Source organism: Crinia signifera, chromosome 4 (genome assembly GCF_055691185.1).
Source record: "Crinia signifera chromosome 4, ASM5569118v1, whole genome shotgun sequence".
Taxonomy (NCBI): domain Eukaryota; kingdom Metazoa; phylum Chordata; class Amphibia; order Anura; family Myobatrachidae; genus Crinia; species Crinia signifera.
This window is the reverse complement of record NC_139220.1, coordinates 218,615,258-218,638,518: the sequence shown is the minus strand read 5'-3', so window position 1 is coordinate 218,638,518 and position 23,261 is coordinate 218,615,258. Positions and strand designations below refer to the sequence as shown.

General features: G+C 41.0%; 1 protein-coding gene across 1 annotated transcript in view; it reads right to left on the bottom strand.

Moving 5' to 3' along the window:
* Positions 1–23,261, bottom strand: part of LRRC49 (leucine rich repeat containing 49) — a 121,712-nt gene that overhangs the window by 14,542 nt on the left and 83,909 nt on the right. The window contains exons 12-15 of the mRNA XM_083183801.1: positions 16,487–16,623; positions 5,491–5,728; positions 3,810–3,995; positions 569–678 (exon numbers count right to left, since the gene is read on the bottom strand). Coding sequence (XP_083039927.1) covers positions 569–678; positions 3,810–3,995; positions 5,491–5,728; positions 16,487–16,623 — 671 coding nt within the window. The remainder of the gene's footprint in view (positions 1–568; positions 679–3,809; positions 3,996–5,490; positions 5,729–16,486; positions 16,624–23,261) is intronic.

Sequence of the window (23,261 nt, the reverse complement as noted above, 5' to 3'; positions counted from 1 at the left end):
AGTTGAAAGGAGACAAAGGGGGGTATGCAATCTGGGATCACGGCTGTCGATCACCGCCGACAGTCGTGATCCTGGCCACGAATTACGGTCAGATCAACCGCATAACGTTAGAAGAGATTCAATGCCTGCCCATGGGCGCAAAGGGGCGTGGCTGCGAAAACGGCCGTGGATTGTCGGTCTGCGGCCTGGATCACGACAATCCATGGCCGTTATCGGCAGAACGGGCCCGCCAGCTTCTGAAGTCAGGCCAGTTCTGCCGTGATTCTGCATCAATTCTGTCATTAATGACAGCATTGAATAGGGAGCCACCGCTATTTCCCACGTCGGAAATAGCGGCGGCACATTGCATACCCCCCACAGAACACAATAGGCTTTTGGGGACAAACTTTTCAAATGAATTTACATGGAGTTCTGTTAAGGGGCTCATTTTAACAGTGACTGTGAGAAAATGAACAGGGAATTCTGTTTTAAATAAAAGATTATAACATAAAATACTGATGATACATAGTCCTATATTCTTCTTTTCCAGAGATCTTTTTCTTTTGTAATAATTAGTAAGGTACAGTACCTGGAATCACCAAGCAGGGCAACAAGCTTATAATGTGGTAACTCTGAGGATGCAACATGAGCAAGAATTCCAAAGAGCCTCTCCGACATTACTACATCATTTTGGGTTACCTGTCAAATACAGTAAATATTTAGCATTCTGTGAAGTTTAAAGAATAGAAGTGCATTTTGCTACATTTAGTATGACTTCTTGATCTAATTATTTTCATTCCTGTTTATAAAAAGGCTACACACATCGAATGTACTTAACGGAAAAAGCAGAGGAATTATTAGTTTTCCTAAACAAAGGTTTCCTTCATGAAAGCCCTAAAACCAACCAAGGAAATGCTTCACTTATTCCTGCGACATCTAATGCACCAGTGATAGCCATATTCGCTCAATTATTTTATTGACACAGATGATCTGTTTGCAGTTTATTGATGAAAATTGGCTACAATGCAGCCTGCTCCTGTATAAATAACCAAATATCACCTGCAGCTCAGGTATTTAGAAAGTGAGAAAGAAGGTAATTTTCCCACAAATTTTTATCATTTTCAAATAGATTAAAATTAATGTTATATTCTTCCGAAGCTAAAAAAACACAATAACAGTCTTTTTATATTATTTTTCTAAATGTTAGTAAATGTGTAATACAGCATAGATTTTTATTGAATTTTAATCAATGAAAATTGCTATAAAATCAACCTTTACCCTTAAAGCCCTGTACATGCGGGGCGATTAAGCCATTATCGCTGGCTAAATGGGCGCTGTGTTTTATGGTGTTGTGGGAGATAAATTGTTAGGAGCGTGCTCCCGTAGCCAGCCCTTAATGGTCATTGGTCGCAGGAGCACCAGTGACCAGTGATTTCTAATCAAAATGAGGTAGAGACAGAATTGCTCGCAATTTTCAGCCAAAATCGCTGGTCTCTGATGAAAATGGTACACTGAGCAATATATTGCTGAGATACAGTATTAAGCCGGTATACTGAGCAATATATTACTAAGAGATTAAGCCGATAAGATTTTGCAGAGTCAGGCCAATGTAATAGTATGTGGGATGTTTTCTACTCAAAACAAGAGCAGCCTATAAAAAGTCGGATCTTGATGTTTTCCAGATATCAAACATATAACTTGGCGATACTTATGTAGTATCTGGGCGCCCGATTTTTTGATTGTATGCCTTAAGTTAAGGCATACAATCAGATGCGATGCGATATCGCATCGCATCGCATACGACCATATCGCATGCGATGACCCGATTTTTCCATAGGATTCAATGTTAAAATGGACTGAGTCCATTTTAACATGGAATTCAATGGGAAAAAGGGGTCCTTTTCATACCCCTACTATCCAAGTGGGCATGAAGTTGGATATAAACCTGTGGCGAGCCTAGCGAGCCGCCGAGCCCGAAGCGTGGCGAGCCCCGCGAGGGGACACAGAATACCGTCCGCTCGCCACGCTTCGGGCTCGATGGCTCGCTAGGCTCGCCACAGGTTTATATCCAACTCCATGCCCACTTGGATAGTAGGGGTATGAAAAGGACCCCTTTTTCCCATTGAATTCTATGTTAAAATGGACTCAGACCATTTTAACATTGAATCCTATGGAAAAATCGGGTCCATCGCATCGCATCCGATTTGGTCGCATGGGATGCGATGTGCCCAATCCGACCCGATTTCTAAATCGGGCGCCCAGATACTACATAAGTACCAACTTGGCCAATATGATAGAGTCCGAGATAGAAAGTCTCACACAAAACAGCTCTATAAATGTCAGACTTAATTAGAGCTGTTTTTTTTTTTGGCTGAGTTGTATGTTAATGTTGAAAATGAATTACAAGTACACAATTGAAGAACATTTACAGCAAACAAACATTAATGACATTTCTACACTTAAAATCAGTCAAAAATATACTTTGATCTGTCAAACCAGTTTTTACGCAAAAACTATTTACAGAGGAATGTAATAGGGTGCACAAACAGCTTCTGCTGATTAAAATGATGAATGCCTATATTCTTTGTGTAATGTTATAATGCCTGTCATTTTACAAACACAGCAGATTGGCTGGTGCATTGTCACCTTCTAAATTATCACCACTTTATCAGGCTTAATACATCTGCCTCAATTTTTTTACCTTCAATGTTAATAGCTACAAACTTCAATTTTTTAGTTTAAGGAGGGGGGCGAGGTGTCAATTTTATTCTGCATGATGTGAATAACACCAAGAGGGAGCTTATGCAGATATTCAAATCAGTGCACTGCTAGGTCGGAGAAGGATGGTACTCACGGGTATTTAGTCACTAGTACCACCATTTTTGGACTTGGATTTTCACGCTAGGGCACAAAACAGCATCGCCGCCTCAGATTTTTGCACGAACCAATCCACTAGTTGACATTAGCAGGGCTCTAATTACAATAGCTATTCACATTCTCCTGAATAGAATTGACCCCTATTAGTGGTATTAGTATTAGTGGTTTCCGCATATCCCCAGAAGTGCGGCTGTTCTATATAATAAAAGTCTAGGGAAGAGGTGGTAAAATGGCAGTGCATGGTGTCACTACGGGGCAGGCTTAGCTCACTAAACCAAGGAACACAGTACACGACAGGGGATTGGGTACAGAATTAAACGTGGTCTCTCTACCCCATACTGGAAATCCCATCTTTCCAACTATGACCCCCTCCCCCTTAGCAGTTTGTAACAAACGAGAGGACATTTTTATGAAGTCCATGGGTCCTTCATCCCGGCTTCAATAAACTGAGTTGCACTCTCATTTCAAGGGCGTTCTCCTTTTTAAAAGTATGTCTTCATTTGAGGAGGTAGGTAGTGTAGTTGGACTACTACTGTATTTTTCTCTACACATTTTGTGTATTTCAAACTACCAAAAAAATACACATTATTAAGTACATATAAGTGCAGAATCCTGCTTTTTTTTCCCGATTTGAAAAAAAGGATTACTGCAAACCACAAAGCGCAATTAGCTAAATTTACTAAGCGATGGTTCTCCAGTTTTGGAGGCTTTTCCCAAGATAAAACTGTTGAACAAGACATTTTTGTCTTTGTTTTTTTTTCTTTTACATGTGAAGAATACAAACTAAATTTTCTTTGCCGTGTCAGGAGGGAAGAAGCAAAATAATTTCCTGAAAATTCTACATTTTCTAATTACGCAAGGTTTAATTTGTGTGCGTACTGCATAAAAAAATCACACTATTGATGTTAAATGTGACCAGCCAAAATAAGTTCAACAGCAAAGCATTTACTTACCTCAATATCATTGATTTTCTGGATGTTAAAGTTGTTCAATCTGAACAGGACATAATACTTCCAAAGAGTAAAGTTAACAACAGGGTTTCCCTGAGGATCCACAGTCAATTGATCAAGCCGACGGAGCTGAGCTAAAGCATTGAAATGATTCAAGGTGATCAGATGGTTTTCCTTAAATTTAAGGTGCTGATAAAAAAAATAAAAAAAAAGTAGTTGCAGTATGTGCTTTCTGTACTATAGACAGTCATATAGACAGAACATTATAATATCATTACATTTTTCTCCTTAAAGAAATATTAAAGTTGACTGTTCAGTTTCAGACCTCTATTGCTAGCTATAACATGTCCCCTTTACCCTTCGTACACAGTAAACAGGAAAGATTAGGTCTATACAGATGGGTCCTCATGCCATGAGGCAATATGCCATGCAGTGGGAGATACATGATGTAAATGAGCTGACTGCAATGCTTATTTTTTCCAAACATGAATTGTAGTCTCAATGCAATGAAACTAGGGTGCACCAAGAGACTGTGCTGATTATTTTGATATGTTACACTGGTGTGCTTGTGTGCTACTGGGTCTGTATATGGAGCACAACAGAACTTGGGACCTTATGCAGGTCCGTGCCCAGTAACCTTTTGTTCGCATGGAGACCGATGTTGATTTTTGCGCATGTGCATACACAGGGTGCGTGCACCCACTGCAAACAGTCTGCGTGGACAGCATGTGGGGGGCAGGGAGGCGGGCGGAACCATTAGCATATGGGAATGCCCAGTGTTTCATGGGTTTTCCCATGAGGACCCTGGGCGTTCTCATGCTAATGAGGCTGTGAAGCGGCTGCGGGGGCGGGCAGCTGACACCACCGGATGTCAGCTGCCCGATCACTTCATTCAGAATGTGTATGCATATGTAAGGTTGCTCAGAGCAACCTTACATATGCATGCACATTCCACAGCATTCGATGGTCGCTGACTATCGAATGATATGGGTGTTACCCAGCAGGCTGAGATGGATGTTCATGTAAAACATCCATTCACAGCCAGTGTGAACGTACGTGTACCACCATTCGCACGCGTGGTTATGTTGATTCGCATCCGAGCGAATTAACCAGAATAAACTACCTTGTTTTAGAAAAAAGTCGTCATCACTGCATTGTAGCACTTTGTATAAAGATTAAGAGACAATCATAGAGATGGGAAGGGATCATTGGGATCCAGGGATTTGGCGCCAAAATGTACGGGTTTCTCCAATGCCGGGATTTCAGGATTAGACTGCCCATGCGCAGCTGCAGTGGAATATGGACAAATGTCACTGTGTGGAGTAACATGAATAACAGACACTACTGCGTGGTGTACTAGGAATTGGTACTAATATGTGGCCACGCCCCTAAATTTTCAGCATGCACTGTCCATATTTTCAGTATGGGGTGGGGGACACCAATTCCCTTTCTGGCACACAGCACAAAAAATGTCTAGTTATGGAACTGGCTATGATGGCTCTACGGGTTGGTTATCAGGGATTATGCTTCATGTACCTCAGGCCAGCAAAACATAGTCCCCGATAAGTGGCAGCTATGTGCCTAATTGGATAGCCCCTGGGGAATCCATTAGCTGTGGTAATTTACCATGGCTAATTGGATATCCTGCTTAGTGAGTAGACTTCCCCAGTTTTCTCTCTCTTACCATAACATTGGGAAACTTGAGTCTTATTTTTAGTAGAACTTGCACAATATTCTCAAAGTTTATAAACATGAAAGAGATGGTGTTGACTGAACCAGCTGTCTGAACACTCCATGTTCTGTCAAGAGATTCAAGAGCTCCCAGACCATACAGGCACAATGTATCTCCTTCCAACTCCACAAGATGGGAATCCACCGCAGATAGGGCTTGTACTGCGCTGCTAAGCACAGTATCAAGTGACCTGAAGTAGAAGAAATAACAATTATAATGAAATGCAATTCTTGATTGTCCAGCAGTAAGCCAAACTGGCTGTAGGAAAGTTATGCTGAGACTATATTGTCCCCTGATATATTTGATATACGGTATGTCTTCCTGTAAACGTCTTTTTTTCCCCAGTGTAAAAATCCTAATTCGGATAATCTTTTCCCATAGTTATGGCATGTCCATAATGGGTGCAAGAGTACACACATGATAGCCTAAACCTGTATGATTGTACATACACTCCCCCCTCACATTATTCAGATGTGCAATGTAATAATAGAAACCAAATATCTTTTAAATCTATTCATATTGTTGAAAGACTGAGTCCTGATATTACATACATATCATATGACAGTTCTCAAACAGTGGCATGATAGGTGACAGCACTACCTTAATTGCCATAATTAAATATAGGAATCTCATATTATTTGATTTTAACACCTCCAACAGTGCTTCCTTTGTGACACATATATTACTCCTGGGAATGGTGTAATCACTCTGACAATATAATTAAGTGTAGTAATACATTACATAAATCACACTTTGTTCCAATGGAATGTGCACTATTTTAGTACAGGATTTGTACGTTGAGCCTTAGAGGTAATGTGTGGAAATCTGACATACACTATGAGGTAATCCCATACAGTTAATGTATATGTTCAAGTCTCTAAATACGTGGCAGACTGCGAGGCTCCAGGCAGGTATTATTTTGGGATCAAAAAATGCCTATCAGATTTCTCTTATAATTTCCTTGTGTATGCAAATTAGTGAAATGGAAAACCAATTAAAAGAAAGGCAAGACAAAGAGTTTCTGTTTGGGAATTCAACCATTATATTGGTTGAAAAGTAATTTATTTGATTTGACATAAGCAAAGTTACTGTATTTTAGTATGTTGTAGGTTTCACATTTTATTACTCATTATTTGCATTATTATTTGTGTCCACTTACTGTATGTCTGACACTTGGTTAATAGTTGTGGCCATGCGGACTCTTGTACAGTGGCAGAACACGTGAGTGGTGAGCCAAAGTGCAAAAATATAATTTGAGCTCCCGAACCTCCATCCTAACCCAAGTTCACAATATGTATTTCCTTTGTACGGCGCTGCGAAACACTTGTGGCACCTTATAAATAAAATTATAATAATAATATGCATCATGGCAGTGGGTAACAGCTCCCTGGCAGAGGGCAACAGGGAGAGGCAGAGGCAGGCACTGGTGACAGGATGAGGGTGACAGTGGCAGCAGTGGTCCCCGGCACACTGCTTCTGCTGCGCCAATGGTAGTTCCACCTCTGTCCATGATATCCCATGAATGCTAAATTGACAGGACATAAGCCTTTGGGTGGCCACATGTGCTCTGTGGATGGAAGACACTTACATCTTGGAAGACAACTTCTGCATCATGAAAATAAAATACTGCTACATGGCAATGACCAGTATCGCTAAATACAGATTAGCAATAATCTAGCAGTACAGCACTCCAGTTATATGTGAGCCACAACATTATTAGTTAAGAACTCCACTAATGGAAGCAAATACTCAGGGCTATAGAGCTGGTTAGGTTGGTGAAACACACATACTTAGGGACAGAATGTTATAAACTAAGGTGGATTATGCACATTAGAACTAGGATATCCTGATCTGAGGAAATCTCATCTGACAAATTTGCATTATATAGGCTGCTCATGAAGCAGTTTGAAATCTATACTCTGACCCAACTTTGCATGTCTAAACTCAGGTAGGTACTATATGAGAACCTACAGGATGGATAAAATTCCTGTCATTGAATGTGCATCAAAGCAATAAGGAACATATGCACTGGGAAGTTACTATTGTGCATATAAAATGTGGCCAGATACATATCAGAAAGCATGTTACTAACCCATTTCTTAACATCTCTACATTTGCAAGCAATTCTCTTTAACAAGTTCCTTGCAACTCCCTATAAACTTAATACTAATGTTTCCGTAACATTCCTTTTAACCATATATATCTGATGCAAGAACTCATTTGCACTCTGGGGAATTATCACTTCTTTTAAGAACAAGATAATCTGTTTATTATTACAGCATCTAATGTTGTATTTTGTAAACTGTGAAGCTTTCCCACACAACACAGGGACACCAAAAGTCAAAAGGAAAACCCATCAGACTAGATGCCCATTATATTTTCCCATATTAGATCAGTATTACTTTTGAAAAAACATCTATTAATGTTTTGAATCTTTACCCAACTGGTACCTCCTTCACAACAATTGGGAGCTCAAGTTCTGCTGCGACTCCAGTCCTGCTGTACCCCATTCAGACATAAGCCGAAAACCCACGATATTGCATATAAACATGCATCAATCCAGGCGTGGCTTCTGTCTGGGTATCTAGCTGGGATGAGAGTCTCATGTCTGCCACCCTGCTTGCTACCAGGATTTTTCCGGGAGCTTGGAACCAGAGTAAATGACCAGATTAGGTCTGAAAGGTGTGACCCAGGATTTGATCACCTGGGCAATGACTTAAAGAATTTAATTGGCCAGGAATAGTAGTGCTTAGATATGATATAATCGCTCACTTCCACCTCACTGGAAGACTCGTGTGAAGGATGATGAACCAGGAATAAGTCAGTATGTAAAGCCTTCCTAGTTAGGAAAAATATTTAAATTAATCATATCTTGCAGATTAAGAGAAAAAAAGTAAAATAATAAAAACATTTTTTTTAAAAGACACAAAAGGGACTAATTCAGCATCAGTTGTAGCTTTGTGTGAATCACAAAACTCTAACTGTTTTCTGTAGAATGGGGAGGGCCCTCCAGCAAGGGTTCCTCCCTGTGGTGTGATTGCAAAAATGTTGTATTTGCATCGCTAATATGCGCACGCTTTGCAGGATGCCTGAACAGCGTAGCTGGCCACCATGATTTGGTTCATAGCCGCTGCAATGCGCCCTGCATTCGGTCCAGGTAATCCTCCATTGTTCGAACTGCACACCCCCTGAAATGCCTCTCTCCCATCAACATGTGACCGCCTCTCACGGCACGTAGATTATAGTCACATTTACGTGAATGCGACCACATTTTAAGGACTTGCGCATGGGCTCACACCAGAACAGAAGTGTGGAACACGCTGATTAGATATTTCTGCACTTTAGCAGGGGTAGCTGAATTAGGTCAAAGTTCCTTGTTGTGTAAATACTATAACAAAAGTGATATAAGGGACAGCATACATCTTATATTTCAAAGTGCCAAATTAAATTTTAAATGCTTTCAATACACGGTTTACTGCATAAAAGCTAATTATTAGGAGGTGTTTTCCTTTTAAATGCACTGTAATCTGGCACACATCAATGTCTCACCCAAGATACTATTTCTAGAGTTCTAAACATAGTTTCTGTGGAATGGGAACACCTGCATTCTGTTACTGCAAAGCAACCACTGCTGCAGGTACCGATTAAAATGTTCAAGATATTTGTGATTTACAAACCTCTAAGAACTATTTCAAATGTGCTTTTAGGGGAACATAAATTATTTACACTAAAATGAATGCAATAAAGTGTGTGATGTACAGAACTGAAAGGCTATTTAAATGCCCTGAAGAGCCCAGAAAGATGTGGTATGTGGACTTTAAAACCAAAGGGATTTTAGTACTCAATATTTCAGCCCTTAATGACAAAATGGATCAGTTCTATAAACATGTTTGTGACTGTACTGCTTAATGCCTTCTGCCTACCAGTCACCATGATTTATGATGTATCCAGGACATATATGGACAAGAGGTGACTCTCAATGTATTTCTTCCTGGTAAAATACTTTGTAAATAAATCATTAATCTTGAATGTCCTACAATAAAATATGACCCTGCTAGTTGGAAATCCATAGCGTAGATTAGGTTACTACACTGCAGTCTTGTCAAAATATTGAGTTTTACTTACATTTTGACAATTAATGAGGTCATTTCTTTATCATTATTATTGCAGATATTTGAGAACAATTCTATTAAAAAGGTATATGGTATATGACCTAAGGTCGACATGCATTGTGTAGACCACTGAAGGTCAACATGGCTTAGGTTGTCACCTGAAATAGGTCAACATGCTTAAGGTCAATAGGGGTGGAAGGTTGACACAAGCATTAGGTTGACAGTCAAAAGGTTGACATGGATTTTTCACTTTTTTTTTTGAGCAGACATGTGCCGACAGGCTTTATTTCATGCCCTTCCATTCACCAAGGTGTGAAGGGAGAACAGAATAGTGTGCCGAGCATAGCAAGGCACCATGCCCGGAGCATGGCAAGTGGACGCGGTGCATTGATAAGTGTCCATGTCGACATTAGAGACAAAAAAAGTGAAAAACCAATGTCAACCTTCTGACTGCCGACCTTGCTCTTGTCACCCTCCATTCATGTCGCCCTTAAGAATGTCGACCTATTTCAGGTGTCAAACTAAGCCATGTTTGGTTGGTCAACCCAATGACCCATACCCCTATTAAACCCTTCAGCCTTGTGTGTAACTGTAAAACAACCAAGCATTAAGTCATATCTTTATAATAGGTCATTCAGCCTCATTACCACTTCACGGGACAAACAGATACAGAAATAAAGCAAAAAAAAAAAACATTGCCCCCTTCTCCCACAATGAAATAAGCACCAGAAAGACTGAGAACGCTTCTTCCTGATGAGCTGCCTCATTTAAGTGACAGGGGCAATAATGTTATGTATGCTGCAGGTGCAACTGCTTTAAAATGTCCCCTTGAAGAGGGGAACATAGGCAGGAAACTGAAGTGTCTTCAGGACAACAGCATCTGACTGTCTGTACTATGCCACTACCCGCCTCTCCTCCCTCCTCACCATCAGTTAGCTGCTTGGTTGCATGACCTCCATGACGCCATGCAGCCGCATCAAATATCAGTCACAGTTCAGGCAGTGTCTGATCCGCAAGGTGAGCTCACCCCACAGCCCAGGCCAGAGGTTCAGCGGTCTCATTGCGCCCTCTATGGGATAGCACTCCAGGACTGCATACAGTGTACCATATGCGATCCTGTAGCTCAAGATGCTGACAGGCAGTTCAAGGGAAATTGCATGCGACTTCTCCCAACAGAGAAGTCGCATTGGTGTCTGGGGGCCTTTAGATTGGTGCAAATGTTTCGATTTTTGCAAATGCATCTGCAAATGTATAGCTATTTGCGATGCATTTGCAATTTTGCAAAGGACGTTTAGGCTTTCTTTCTGGGAGGCACAGGGAACTGCTTTTTCTCTAATTAGTAACCCATACCGAATTGGGCTCTAGTCCGCTAATCCTAATCTTCTAGAAATCCATCAGGGTTATCTTTTTTAGCCCCCTTGGCTGATTAGGTTTATCTCAGCCCTTACTCAGACATTTATCATGTTTGTGCCCATCCCATTCCAACATTGATGTCAATGATTATTTGTATTGGCTACCTACACAAATTATATCCTGGCTCTTTTTTCAACCAATTTGAATTTTTATACATTACCATGGGGTAAATTTACAGAGATGGGAGTTCTATTAAAGATGGGATGTTACCCATAGCAACCAATCAGATTATACTTATTTATTTAGCACATTCTAGTAGAGTATAGATAGAATAAGATTGGTTGCTATGGGCGACATTATCTTCAGTAGAACTCCCATCGCAGTAAATTTAAATCCATGAGTCTTTTTTTACTTATTTGAACACATCAAATTAAGGGGGAAATTTACTAAAGGAAATTTGTAAAAAAATAGGTGTATTTGTATCCAGAAATACACTTTTTTGACATTTACTATCCTGAAAATACGGCAATTCGAAGTCGTATTGATGTGCTATCAATACGAATATGAATTGCCGTATTTTCGGGATAGTAAATGTAAAAAAAAAGTGTATTTCTGGATACAAATACACCTATTTTTTACAAATTTCCTTTAGTAAATTTCCCCCTAAATGTCAACTACGTTAAATAATGAGACCTTTTTATTATTTGATAAAATATGGGGAAATTGGAGCTTTAAATTCCCCACTATGGGTGCCTCCATATGAGAAACATATTTACCGCAGGATCACCTGTGATCACTAGACAATAGGTACTAAAGGGCCACATACTTTGAAAGACAGAAATTCGCTCTTTGACCCTGAATTCATGGACAGCAGGCTGGGGGAGCTCTCCCTTCAATTCTGGAATCCATTGTTTTTCCCCAATGTACCAATTTCTGGCTGGGGATGACACTGATCACCAGAGCCAGATTAAGGTCTAAATGGGCCTGGAGCTGAAAATTATCAAGGGCCTATTATGCGCAATAATAGGGGTTGTGGCCAGCACTTAATAATGTGGGGGGCGTGACCAGTGTTCTGGTTGGGCGGTCTGCTCATGGGTCTCTATTTGTGTAAATACTTTCAACTAATTATATATGCCTGGAAAAAGCAGGAGGCTGGCATAGGAAAAATGCAGGGAGATATATTGGCAGGTGCCCTCCAAAAGGTGCACCCGCAGGATGCCGATGTCCTAAAATCCTAAAATACTTGCGGGGTGAGGCGGCACTCCAGTCATAAAAAAGAATACTGAAAGACAAAACTTGATAGACAACATTTCAGCACCTTTTATGTGGTCATCTAAGTTTACCACACCATATACCGGGATGCGGTCAACATGCCGGTGGTCGGAATCCCAGCGGTCAAAATACCGATGCCAGAATCCCGACCACTGCAATGCACTTTGTCCCTTTATGGGTGTCCCCCGCAAGGAGGAGCGATCCACAGCCCCCCTTGTCGGCATTGCGGAGGTCGGGATTCCGGCGTCGGTATTTTGACCGCCGGGATTCCGACCACCAGCATATCATACCGGACCCCATATACCCCTTATACAAATCATGCAACAAAAGAGTAACCCCTTTATATTGTACTTGCCTCTTAGACATTATGCCACGTGGAATGAGCAAAAATTCACACCGACTGAGCCAAAATTCACGTTATGCCACACAGATTAAGGCAACATTTTGCCACATGGATTGAGCCAAAATACACACTATACCAAACAGATTAAGCAATAATGCACAATATGCTACATAAACGGGCATTGCGCGCCAAAGGTGCGCATTAAAAATTACACCATAATGCCCATTACATGTTAAGCCACACACCATAATGTCCATTAAGTATTATGCCAAACACCATAATGCCTATTAAAAATTATGCTACATAAGTGCTGCTTACCTATATGCTCATTGCCAGGGGTTACATGCTCATTGCCATGTGGGATTGCATGCTCATTGCCAAGGGGGAATACATGCTTGCGGTAACTGGGGGACAGCCGCCGCTGGGCAGAAATGACAGCCATTGACAGCCAGGCAGAGAGCAGGGGGCTGCCCCGCTGTATTCAGAGCAATGCAGGTCCCGGCTATTTGAAATAATACCCCTTTCACACCAGAAAATGCAGGGATTTACCCGGGCTGGCCCCTATTACACCAGCCTAGTTCCTGCATTTTCTGGTGTGAGGAGAGAAAACTACCCCCCCCCTTTAAACTTTAGGGGTAGTTAACCAGCATTATCTTCGGAACCAACTGACCCATTTACATGTGAGCTTCGAATGATTTTCAAATGATTTTGGTCCTGTGAAACTGGGCCATTTGGTTCCAGAGAAATCTGTCCTCAAACAACATGAACAGCCATGAAATGACATTTCAAACATGAAAAAATCGGTTTACCCGCAATATCTCTAGAACCAATGAACCCATATGGACCAACCTGGTATCAGATTGAGTTAGACTGAGATCAACCTCGAGCTTCTGTGATGCCGTTGGAACCAGGTGGGGGTCGGAATTAGCAGGTCTCATGTTATCCTATGGGGAAAACGTTCCAGCTTTGCCTGGCGGTATCTCCGGTTCCCGGGGGGCTAGCAATGCGGGGCCAGGCTTGTTGGAAAGCCCTGACCCTCAGCTATAAAATGGGCCTATTTAGAGAGTGGGCCTGGAGCTGTAGCTCCATCAGCCCCATTGTTAATCCGGCTCTGCTGATCACCAGACAATAACATAGAAGGGGTCACTTATTGGTACTTGTGTAATATCTGGGCGCCCGATTTTTTCATTGCATCACATCGCATGCAATATAGTGGCATACAATTCATGCGATGCGATTTTTCATTGTAAAGACCCAATTTTTAATTGTATAGTCACCCATGGGTGATTTCATACCCCCACTATCCCACAAGGGGACGCAGAATACATGTAAAGTAATCCGCGTCCCCTCGCTGCGCTTGCCACACTATATAAAATCAACTCCATGCGTAGTTGGATAGCGGGGGTATGAAATCACCCATGGGTGACTATACAATTAAAAATTGGGTCTTTACAATGAAAAAACGCATCGCATCGCATGCCTTAAGTAGTGGCATGCAATGATAAAATCGGAAGCCCAGATAATACACAAGTACCCACTTATTTTAACAAGAGCTTCCCCAACTTTATGAGTGCCAGGGTGATACTTTAAAACCTTTCCCACAACCTTCTATTTAACCATTATACACTCCCAACTTTGCAATTTTAATTGAAAATTACCTAAAATGTCAAGGTCTGAGAGTTAACATGTGTAATGTACTAGAACATGTAACCCAGTCATTTTCCAAAGAAACATTGTTAGTCCAACGGTTAAAAAAGTAATTTACCAAAATCTATATGGTGTGTGTGTTCTGTTGTTTGTGAATATATATTTGAAAGGTATGCCTCGGTCATATTACAGTTACACCAAATGTGTGTTTGCATATAAATCCATTTGCTTTTAAGTATGCTTGCAATCATGAAAGCGTTCAACCTGGTCTTTGTGTTATGCTGGGTACACACCAGAACGATTTGGGCTCAATTCCCCCAATTTTAACCGATTGTATGTAAAAAGAGAAGAATTGGGCATGTTTTCAACGCAATTCCGATTGATGTGCGTCCCCGCCGGTCTTTGGTCTCTTTGAAAAATGTACCTGCTGCACTAAAGATTCATCATCTACACTGGATTGGGTACAGATCATGAGCAGATCACATGCAGATTGTGTGATCCAACAGATTGTGAGACAATCGTTGAACAATCGCACAATCATGGTCGTTCTGGTGTGTACCCTACATAAGCCTTGATGTTAGTAAATGTTCATGTTTGTATTTCAGTTTTATTACATATGTAATTTACAAAATAAATACTGAAATAAATGAATATTAAATTACACATATACTAAATGAATCTAGGGGATGAAATTTAATATGATGAGAGATTCAGAAAGTGAGAGATTTGGTAAGAAATGGCCAGTTTTTTTTAAAGCGGCAATCATTTACACTGCAAAACCAGTTTGATTTTGCAGTGTAAATGATTGCCTCTTTAAAAAAACCTGGATATTTCTTACCAAATATCTCACTTTCTGAATCTCTCATCCTATTACATTTCACCCTAGATCTCTCTATTAGTAAAGCGACAAGTCTTATGTATAAAGAAATAAAATATTAAGGGTTTTGGTACTCTTTACCTAGCACGGCACCCACGATTTTGATCGTGGGCATCGCAGGTAAAAAAAATCGCGGGCATTGAATGCACTAAAAATCGGGTCCGACGCGATGCCCGCGATTTCCCATAGGGAACAATGTTAAAATGTCTCAATTGACCCGATTTTCATGTTCAATGCCTCAATTGACCTGGTCTTTCCATAGGAAACAATGTTAAATGGCCCACAGAGGCCAAATAGCCACCCTGAAGTGTGAAATGGCCCCCACAATTGTTAACGCCACCCCACGATCAACGTCAACCCGAAGCGTGGCGAGCGCAGCGAGCCCGCGAGGGGCGGCGTTACGCGTCCTACGACCTTTTCATACCCCCACTATCCACGTCGGCGTGGAGTTGAGAACAGAATAGTGTGGCGAGCGCAGCGAGCCACCGAGCCCAAAGCGTGGCGGGCGGCCGCGGATACCTGTGAAGCCCGCGAAGGGACGCGTTTACCTGTGAAGGTATCCGCGTCCGCTCGCCACGCTTCGGGCTCGGTGGCTGGCTGCGCTCGCCACACTATTCTATTCTCCACGCCGACATGGATAGTGGGGGTATGAAAAGGTCGTAGGACGCGTACCGCCGCCCCTCGCGGGCTCGCTACGCTCGCCACGCTTCGGGTTCACGTTGATCGTGGGGTGGCGTTAACAATTGTGGGGGCCATTTCACACTTCAGGGTGGCTATTTGGCCTCTGTGGGACATTTAACATTGTTTCCTATGGAAAAATCGGGTCAATTGAGGCATTGAACATGAAAATCGGGTCAATTGAGACATTTAACATTGTTCCCTATGGGAAATCGCGGGCATCGCGTCGCACCCGATTTTTTAGTGCATTCAATGCCCGCGATGGCTGCCGTGCTAAGTAAAGAGTACCAGGGTTTTATACACGAAGTGTCAGGTTCTAAAACATAGCACTTCTGATTGTGTTTAAGCCTAAAAAAATTAAAAAAGGAAATGCTTTTACTAACCGTATTTAGCTAGTAAAATTGTAGCCATTTGAAATTTTTGGTATGAATATAATAAGCACTCAAGAAACCAATTAATTCACAAATAAAGCCATGAAGGGCTAATGAAAAATTGAGTAGCTTCAGAATCTTAAATATTTCAATCACATATCCATTGCATGCAATGCTGCAGCATACACGGTTGATGTGTCCACTTTGCATCAATATTTGTCACTACATATTTTATAATAGATGAATAAAATATCAGCATAATAATGTATATGTTGTAAAATTATATGCCAATTACCTGTTTTCATCTCTGATTTCATAATCTGCAGATATAGAACCTTTGCTTCCCTGATCTGAATTTGTGCCAGGTACAGCTCGTTTTTGCTGAATATCCCACTGACGTGCAGCATTCGAAATGGCAATTCTTTTTTTTTCCTGGAAGAAGACATTGACATATTACTGTTTTTGCAATGTACAGGTATAACACACTTTTATCCGCTGAGGGCTGCAGTTAGCGTCAGTCTGTGGGACTCAGAAATTACTACCACGGTACTATTTGCTAAGCAGTGTAAGCCTAGAACAATAGAAGCTTTATTTATAAAGCACTCTGGGCTATCCACTGACAACAAGTGTCATTTAAACGTTTCACTGGTAAGTGGCGGATCCTAAATAAAACCTATGATGTGTAACTGACTGTACAGTAAGCACCCTAAAGAGGAAATTGTGCTCAAATCGTAAACCAACTCTAATGAACAGATTGAAGTTTAGGAAACATTTCAGGTAAATCACTCAAAAATAAGAACTTACAGTGAAATACAGATCTTCCTGAGAATGGAGGTAGGTAGTAGTGCAATCACCTGTATTGAATTTACCAGTGCATAAAAGGCAATGTCAGCTACGTAGTGTAAAGGCACAAAACAGATATATAACAGTATATTCACTGCACAAAATACAGTGTTTACTGCCTGTCTAATGCAGCAAATATACTACAAATACAAAAGTCTAAATGTATACTAGTCATTGTGTAAATAAAAGTTTTATTCTGCTAGTACTTTAGGTGGAATCGATTACATAGTGATGCATACTGTTAGCAATGATGATGGGATCTGAGTATATTTAGGTCGATAAGGGACATCCTCCCCAACCCTAGACTTCATTATTTTCCAGTAGTGTAGGCGGTTATTGTCTGGTGATCACAATTATAACCAGTAAGCCATACAGATGCGTCTTCTTACATTGATCATCAGGATGAGGTATTCAGCCTGTCATGCTGTGGCATCCTATTTGCTGCATTTCAGTACAATACGAGACACCATGAGAGATCAACACCAGTTTAACCACTGGGCGGTAAATGCTCCTAGGACGAAATCTACAGAGTGTGCTTTGTTCATGTTCAAGAGCAATGAAGTGCAGATATAGACATCAGGTGTGTTTGACCTTACAAGCGTCTGTTACAGCAGCCTGTGTGCCCTAGCGGCTAAAGTTCAGTTCACACTCAGGAGTGAATCATCATTAATTAATATTATTACTACTGTATTAGTTTAACATTAAGTTTTGGGTTTTTAGGGGGGGAATTTTACTCTTGCATGCTGGCACAAATCGCTTTGGAGCAAAAAACGCACGGTCAGTGTTAGAGTGCTTTCTGTTTGTGTTCGGTAATGATCGAGCACTATGCTAATCTCTCTCCAAATGTTAGGCACCTCCCCTGAAATTTTCATCTCTATGCTTTGCCACTCAGCTGCATTAGACTCTAAACCGCTATTGACCTTGTAGTGTATGTTACTGTAGAAACACACAAACTGCAACACATAACTGTTTGAAAGACTCTCGTTAGAGTGCATTCTATGCATGTTCACTAGTAATAATGCTGTTCTGTTTATAACTGGCTGCATGGTTCAGCACCTCTCCCCCAGCATCGCTCACTCCCATTCAGTCTGAGCTCTCTGCATGGCTCAACATATCCCACCTCCATCAGTCTCTTCCGTTCATTACCACCACATGCTACACAGTGTAATATACACTGCAGCAGCTGCTGTAGACATCAGGTGTGACTGAACTTACAGGAGTCTGGCCATAACGAATGTGTTCTATGCTTGGTTCTTGCTCATTATTATTACTACTGTTACTGTATTACTGGACATGATTGGACCTGAATTGAGCTGTGTGAAATGTTGTTCATTATCTCTCCTGTATAAAAATTGAATAAACAATTAAGAAATAATGTATAGTGTGCTGATGATAAAATGAAAATCATTTACAGCTGCCAATGCTCATTAGCTGTATTCAAGCTACTGTAAATGTTCAGTTCCACTGTGTACCAAATTAGAGTACAAGTTCCTTCAGGCAATCAGCAGGAGTTGCAACAGACTTCATTAGAAACTTGACGCATGCGCAATGCAATTTAAGAAAAGCGACATCTGGTGTAGAGAACATGTTATTGCACCCTCTGGCTTTTACACCCGACTATGCTATGTTACTCTATGACTTAATAAAGCATTACACAACTTACAATGCCAAGAAGGGGACACAGCAGAGTGTAAGTTGCAAGGCGCATTACATGGTGTATGTATGGATGCTAGATGTAAGAGGGCACATCTGTATATAAGAGGGCACATCTGCATATAAGAGGGCACCCTTTCAAAGAGGGAATTCCCCTTTTGAGGCGATGCTATCAGCAATTATTTTACAGTTGACATTAGGAAATTAACAAAATATTTGCAGTTTTTAGTTTTGTAGATTTTGTCATTGGACAGAATTAATATGATTAGGACAGGGTGAGTAGCAGGTCATCAATAACTAGAGATACAGGTCATGTAAGGGAATGAGCAGAACTAATTTATTGTGCCATGGAATGCTTTTTAGAAATAAAAAGGAACACTCATAGTGAGCTAGGGCCAAACTATGGATTATTTGTTAAAAAAAGGTGGATAGTGTGGTCCCAATACTAACAGCCCTGCATAATTTTCTCCAGTTTAAGATGTCCAAACCAATATATTACTAAGGAATCGATAAAGAGGCCTGAGAATAAAGTTCTAGACAATCTGCTCCTAACTGCCATGTTATAAACAGGGCTGAAAAAAAAATAACAGGAGCTGGTCTCCGTCCACTTCATCTATCGTTAAGACTTAAGGGGTTATTCAGACCTGATCACACTGCTGCAAAATTGCAGGCCTGGCGATAATCGAATGACTGCACATGTGTACAGCTATCACTGCCCGGATGCAAGTTGATTGACAGGATGCTGGCATTTGGGGGTAGTAACTGGCCATTTTCTGGGAGTGTCAGGGATAACTCAGGTGTGCCCACACGTTTGAAAGAAAGCCATGTGAAGCCAGCTCGGATCCAGCCTGTTTCTATGGCGCCTGCCAAGTCCTGTGCTCTGCAGAGACTGCACACACTCGAAAAATAATTTGCTTATGAGCGTCTTGTATATGGACTAGCTGCTAATCGCTGATCACAGTCATTTTCGCAAGTCAGTTGTAAGCTTTTGCTCAGCAATCCACAGCCTCTTGCACAAGGTGGGATATCACTCTGGCTGGAAATTAGAGGCCAGGTGATCAGGTGGGAATAACCCCCTTCGTACATAGACCCCTTACTCATCTAGAGCTCAATCAAATATGCATGAACACTTTAGTAAAGCATGGACATTTATTATAAGTAACAAAAAGTTACTTACTTAAGGGACAAAAGAGATTTTTATATGTTATTGAAAATATACTAACATTGGCCTAGGGCAGAACCGACCTCAATTAGGACAGACTAAAAAAATTAACATAGGAAATGTGTGCAGGATAAAGTACATGGAACAATGGGGATTATTCTGGTTCACACACAAAGGCAAATTCACTCTCTAATGGACAAAACCATGTGCACTGCACTGATGTGCAGAAAGATAGATAGATTTGGGTGTTATTTTGTTTCTGTGCAGGGTAAATACTGGCTGCATTATTTTCACACTGAAGTATAGATATCAGTTTGAAGTACACACCCAGGGCTGGCGCCACCACTAGGCAGCTCCAGGCATTTGCCTAGGGCGCCGGCCACTGGAGGGCGGCACTTGGGATGGAGCAGGTCACAGTGCACCCCCCTTCCCACCCTGGACCCAGGTGAGATGAGCTGCAGCAGCGCCCACACCCGTACCACTACCCCACCCCTACCGTACAGCAGGTGAGCAGTGGTTATGACCATAAATCCCCGGCGGCTTTGTGCAGGAACTCTCCCGGGTGGTGATTGACAGCGGGGGCTCAGGAAGCGCTGCTGTGTTATGATGGTGCCATCGGACACACAGCGTGTGGGGACACTGAACTTGCGCTGTCTCACTATCAGCACATGCACCATCATAGCAGAGCAGCGCTTCCTGAGACCCCGCTGTCAATTGCCGCCCAGGAGAATCTCACCCCCTGGAGTGACCCAGCAGCGGCGGTGGACGCATCACCCCCCCGCCGGTGAGTGGCGGGTGGGGGACGGGTTAGCGTCGGAGCGCTCCCCCCCACCTGGGGCGTTGTGGTCACTAGCACCGGCCCTGTACCCACCCCGCCCAAATCTAACTCTCTCTGCACACGTTACATCTGCCCCACCTGCATTGCACATGGTTTTGTCCTTTAGAGGATGAATTTGCCTTTTCAAATTCATTCTAGTGCATTTTAGTAGGAATATAAAAGTAAGCCAGCTGGGTAATACACCATTTAACATAAATACACGTGTGTTTCCTTTCACGTAAATAAAAATGGTATAAAAGTATTCAATATTTTCATAATAAATATATAAGACTTTAATAACATTATTTCAATATGGACAGACCACTACGCCTTTGCAGAGCTGTGTAATATGTCACTCACCCCTCGGTCATACTTATTATTTCCAGTTGTTTATACAGCACATACATGTTACGAGGAAAGTTGTAATGTAATAACTATAAATATTATAAACAGGGTTACAGTGTAAAGAGGACAATTCAATAAGTATATGTGCAAAGCATACATTGAGGCAATTACTCTTGCAGAAAATACATGCAAACACTGGATAAGTTATATATTACTTCAACAGACACCATAAGATGTGAAGAAAATCTAAAACGAAAAAAATGAATGACTTTTTTTCTAGAACTTTCATTCGTTGTTCTTATATATTATATCCAAGCCAAACCTAACCAAAATAATGAGGAGCAATAAGGAAATAAAAAGAACTTTATTCTATGCTTAAAAAGGTGTTTCAGAGTTCTCTATATACAGTATTAACATGGTATTAAAACATTTCTCCTTGCTGCTGTCTAGCTAGCGTATGACAGAATTTTGGAACATAACAGGTTTCAAATGAGAAACATTGTACAGTAGGGGAGGCTAAGCTTTGCCAACTGGCCACGGTTGAGCAGATCTCAGTGGATTGAAACAGCAATTAAATAAATTAAATGTACTCAGTAGTAAATTAAATGTTTAATTTGAAAGACTAGAAGAATCAGATGTTGAAATGTGAAGTCCACACAATGTGCTATTCACGGTTCCTTAAGACCTCACTGCCAGTGAGACCCACTGAAGTAATTACTTGAATCGCTTGAACATACTATGACAATGAATTGTAACTTCAATATGCTAAAGGACATAATTGTTTAATTTATCTTATTGGGAGAAGAAAACCTGATCTCGGTATAAAAAGTATTTGGAAGGAATGCTATCTACATGTATATGAGGATCGATGTTGTCCACTACACCGTCTGGAATTTTTCGCTCTATTTTCTATCTTCAGCAAAGTAAAAGGGAATTTTCTGCAACAATAGTTTCTTTCCAATAGTCCAACGTCCCTATTTCTCCCATATCTCCTGTGCAAGACACTTAATAGAGTCACAGTTTCCATAGGCCTATTGATAGGCTACTTCACAAAGCAATCTACTTGAGCAAATGGAGAATAAAAACAAAAAGCAGGTGATGCTTAAACTAAATGTAAGACTACAGTATATAAACAAAAAGCTGCAAAAAAATCCTTGGTATGACGGTGTATATTGCAGAACAGAAATACAGAGAGCACACGTCTAAATAAAAACTGAATGTAGTCATTCCTAAAATTAAAGTTCATAATAAATTTTGTAACCATTATACTGCTATACAGATACAATGGGTGTGAGCAACAATACTAATTGTACACTAATGTGTAAACAATTGTACACAGTAGATAAGCTAAGAATAACATTAATAAATGTCCACATTAGGATTCTGATGGGCTTCTGATCCAGCATGGCCACTGATAGGATTCTGATCCAGCATGGCCACTGATAGGATTCTGATCCAGTATGGCCACTTTTTAATTAATCTCTGTAAGTGGGGAATGTACTGCAAACTTCCTCTTACTTCATTCCCTGGGACATTTTATCTTTACAATAGTCCCTTACCCATTGATAACATAAGATAAATGGATAGGACTATGAAAAATGTGTACACCACTTCTTTGGCAACAGAGTTGGGTATACCTCTGATGCCATATTTAGATGAAAAAAATAATTATCTGCTGGCTTTTGAGACCCCAATTTTAGATTTTCCAGACCCTCTCTCCTGGACCTCTGGTCCAGTGTGCCAACACCAACAGCTCTACAGTCTCTCTCGTTTGTCCCCTTGCAAGAACACTTGTCATTTCCATTATACAGTAGAATGGACTCTGTTTATCTGCCTGAATGGCTGGATGACCTGAAATACACTATCTTCCCGTATGGGCTCTGAGCCATGGCATAAGACGGGATTTGGTGGTGTCTTCGTACTGGCTAAGTGATATTTCTACAGTACACTAGATTTCATCATAACTATGCATCTGGTTGGGTTCCCAAATTGTTAAAATATCTCTAATCTTTATCTGGCTACCCAGAATGCTAGTCATGGCAGCCAGGAAATTTCACACACGCCTGCTATGTATGTTCTCCCTTTGTTTCAAGGTCTCTTATGCTCCGTGACATTAATGTTATAGTACATCTCTGTATCTGTTCTGACTCTGATTTCCACTGGACGTGTTCTTTATTCACATAATCCTTCACATTACATCTATGACCTGACTTCTTTGTTATTTCTCTGTGTATACACTGTCCTAGCTAT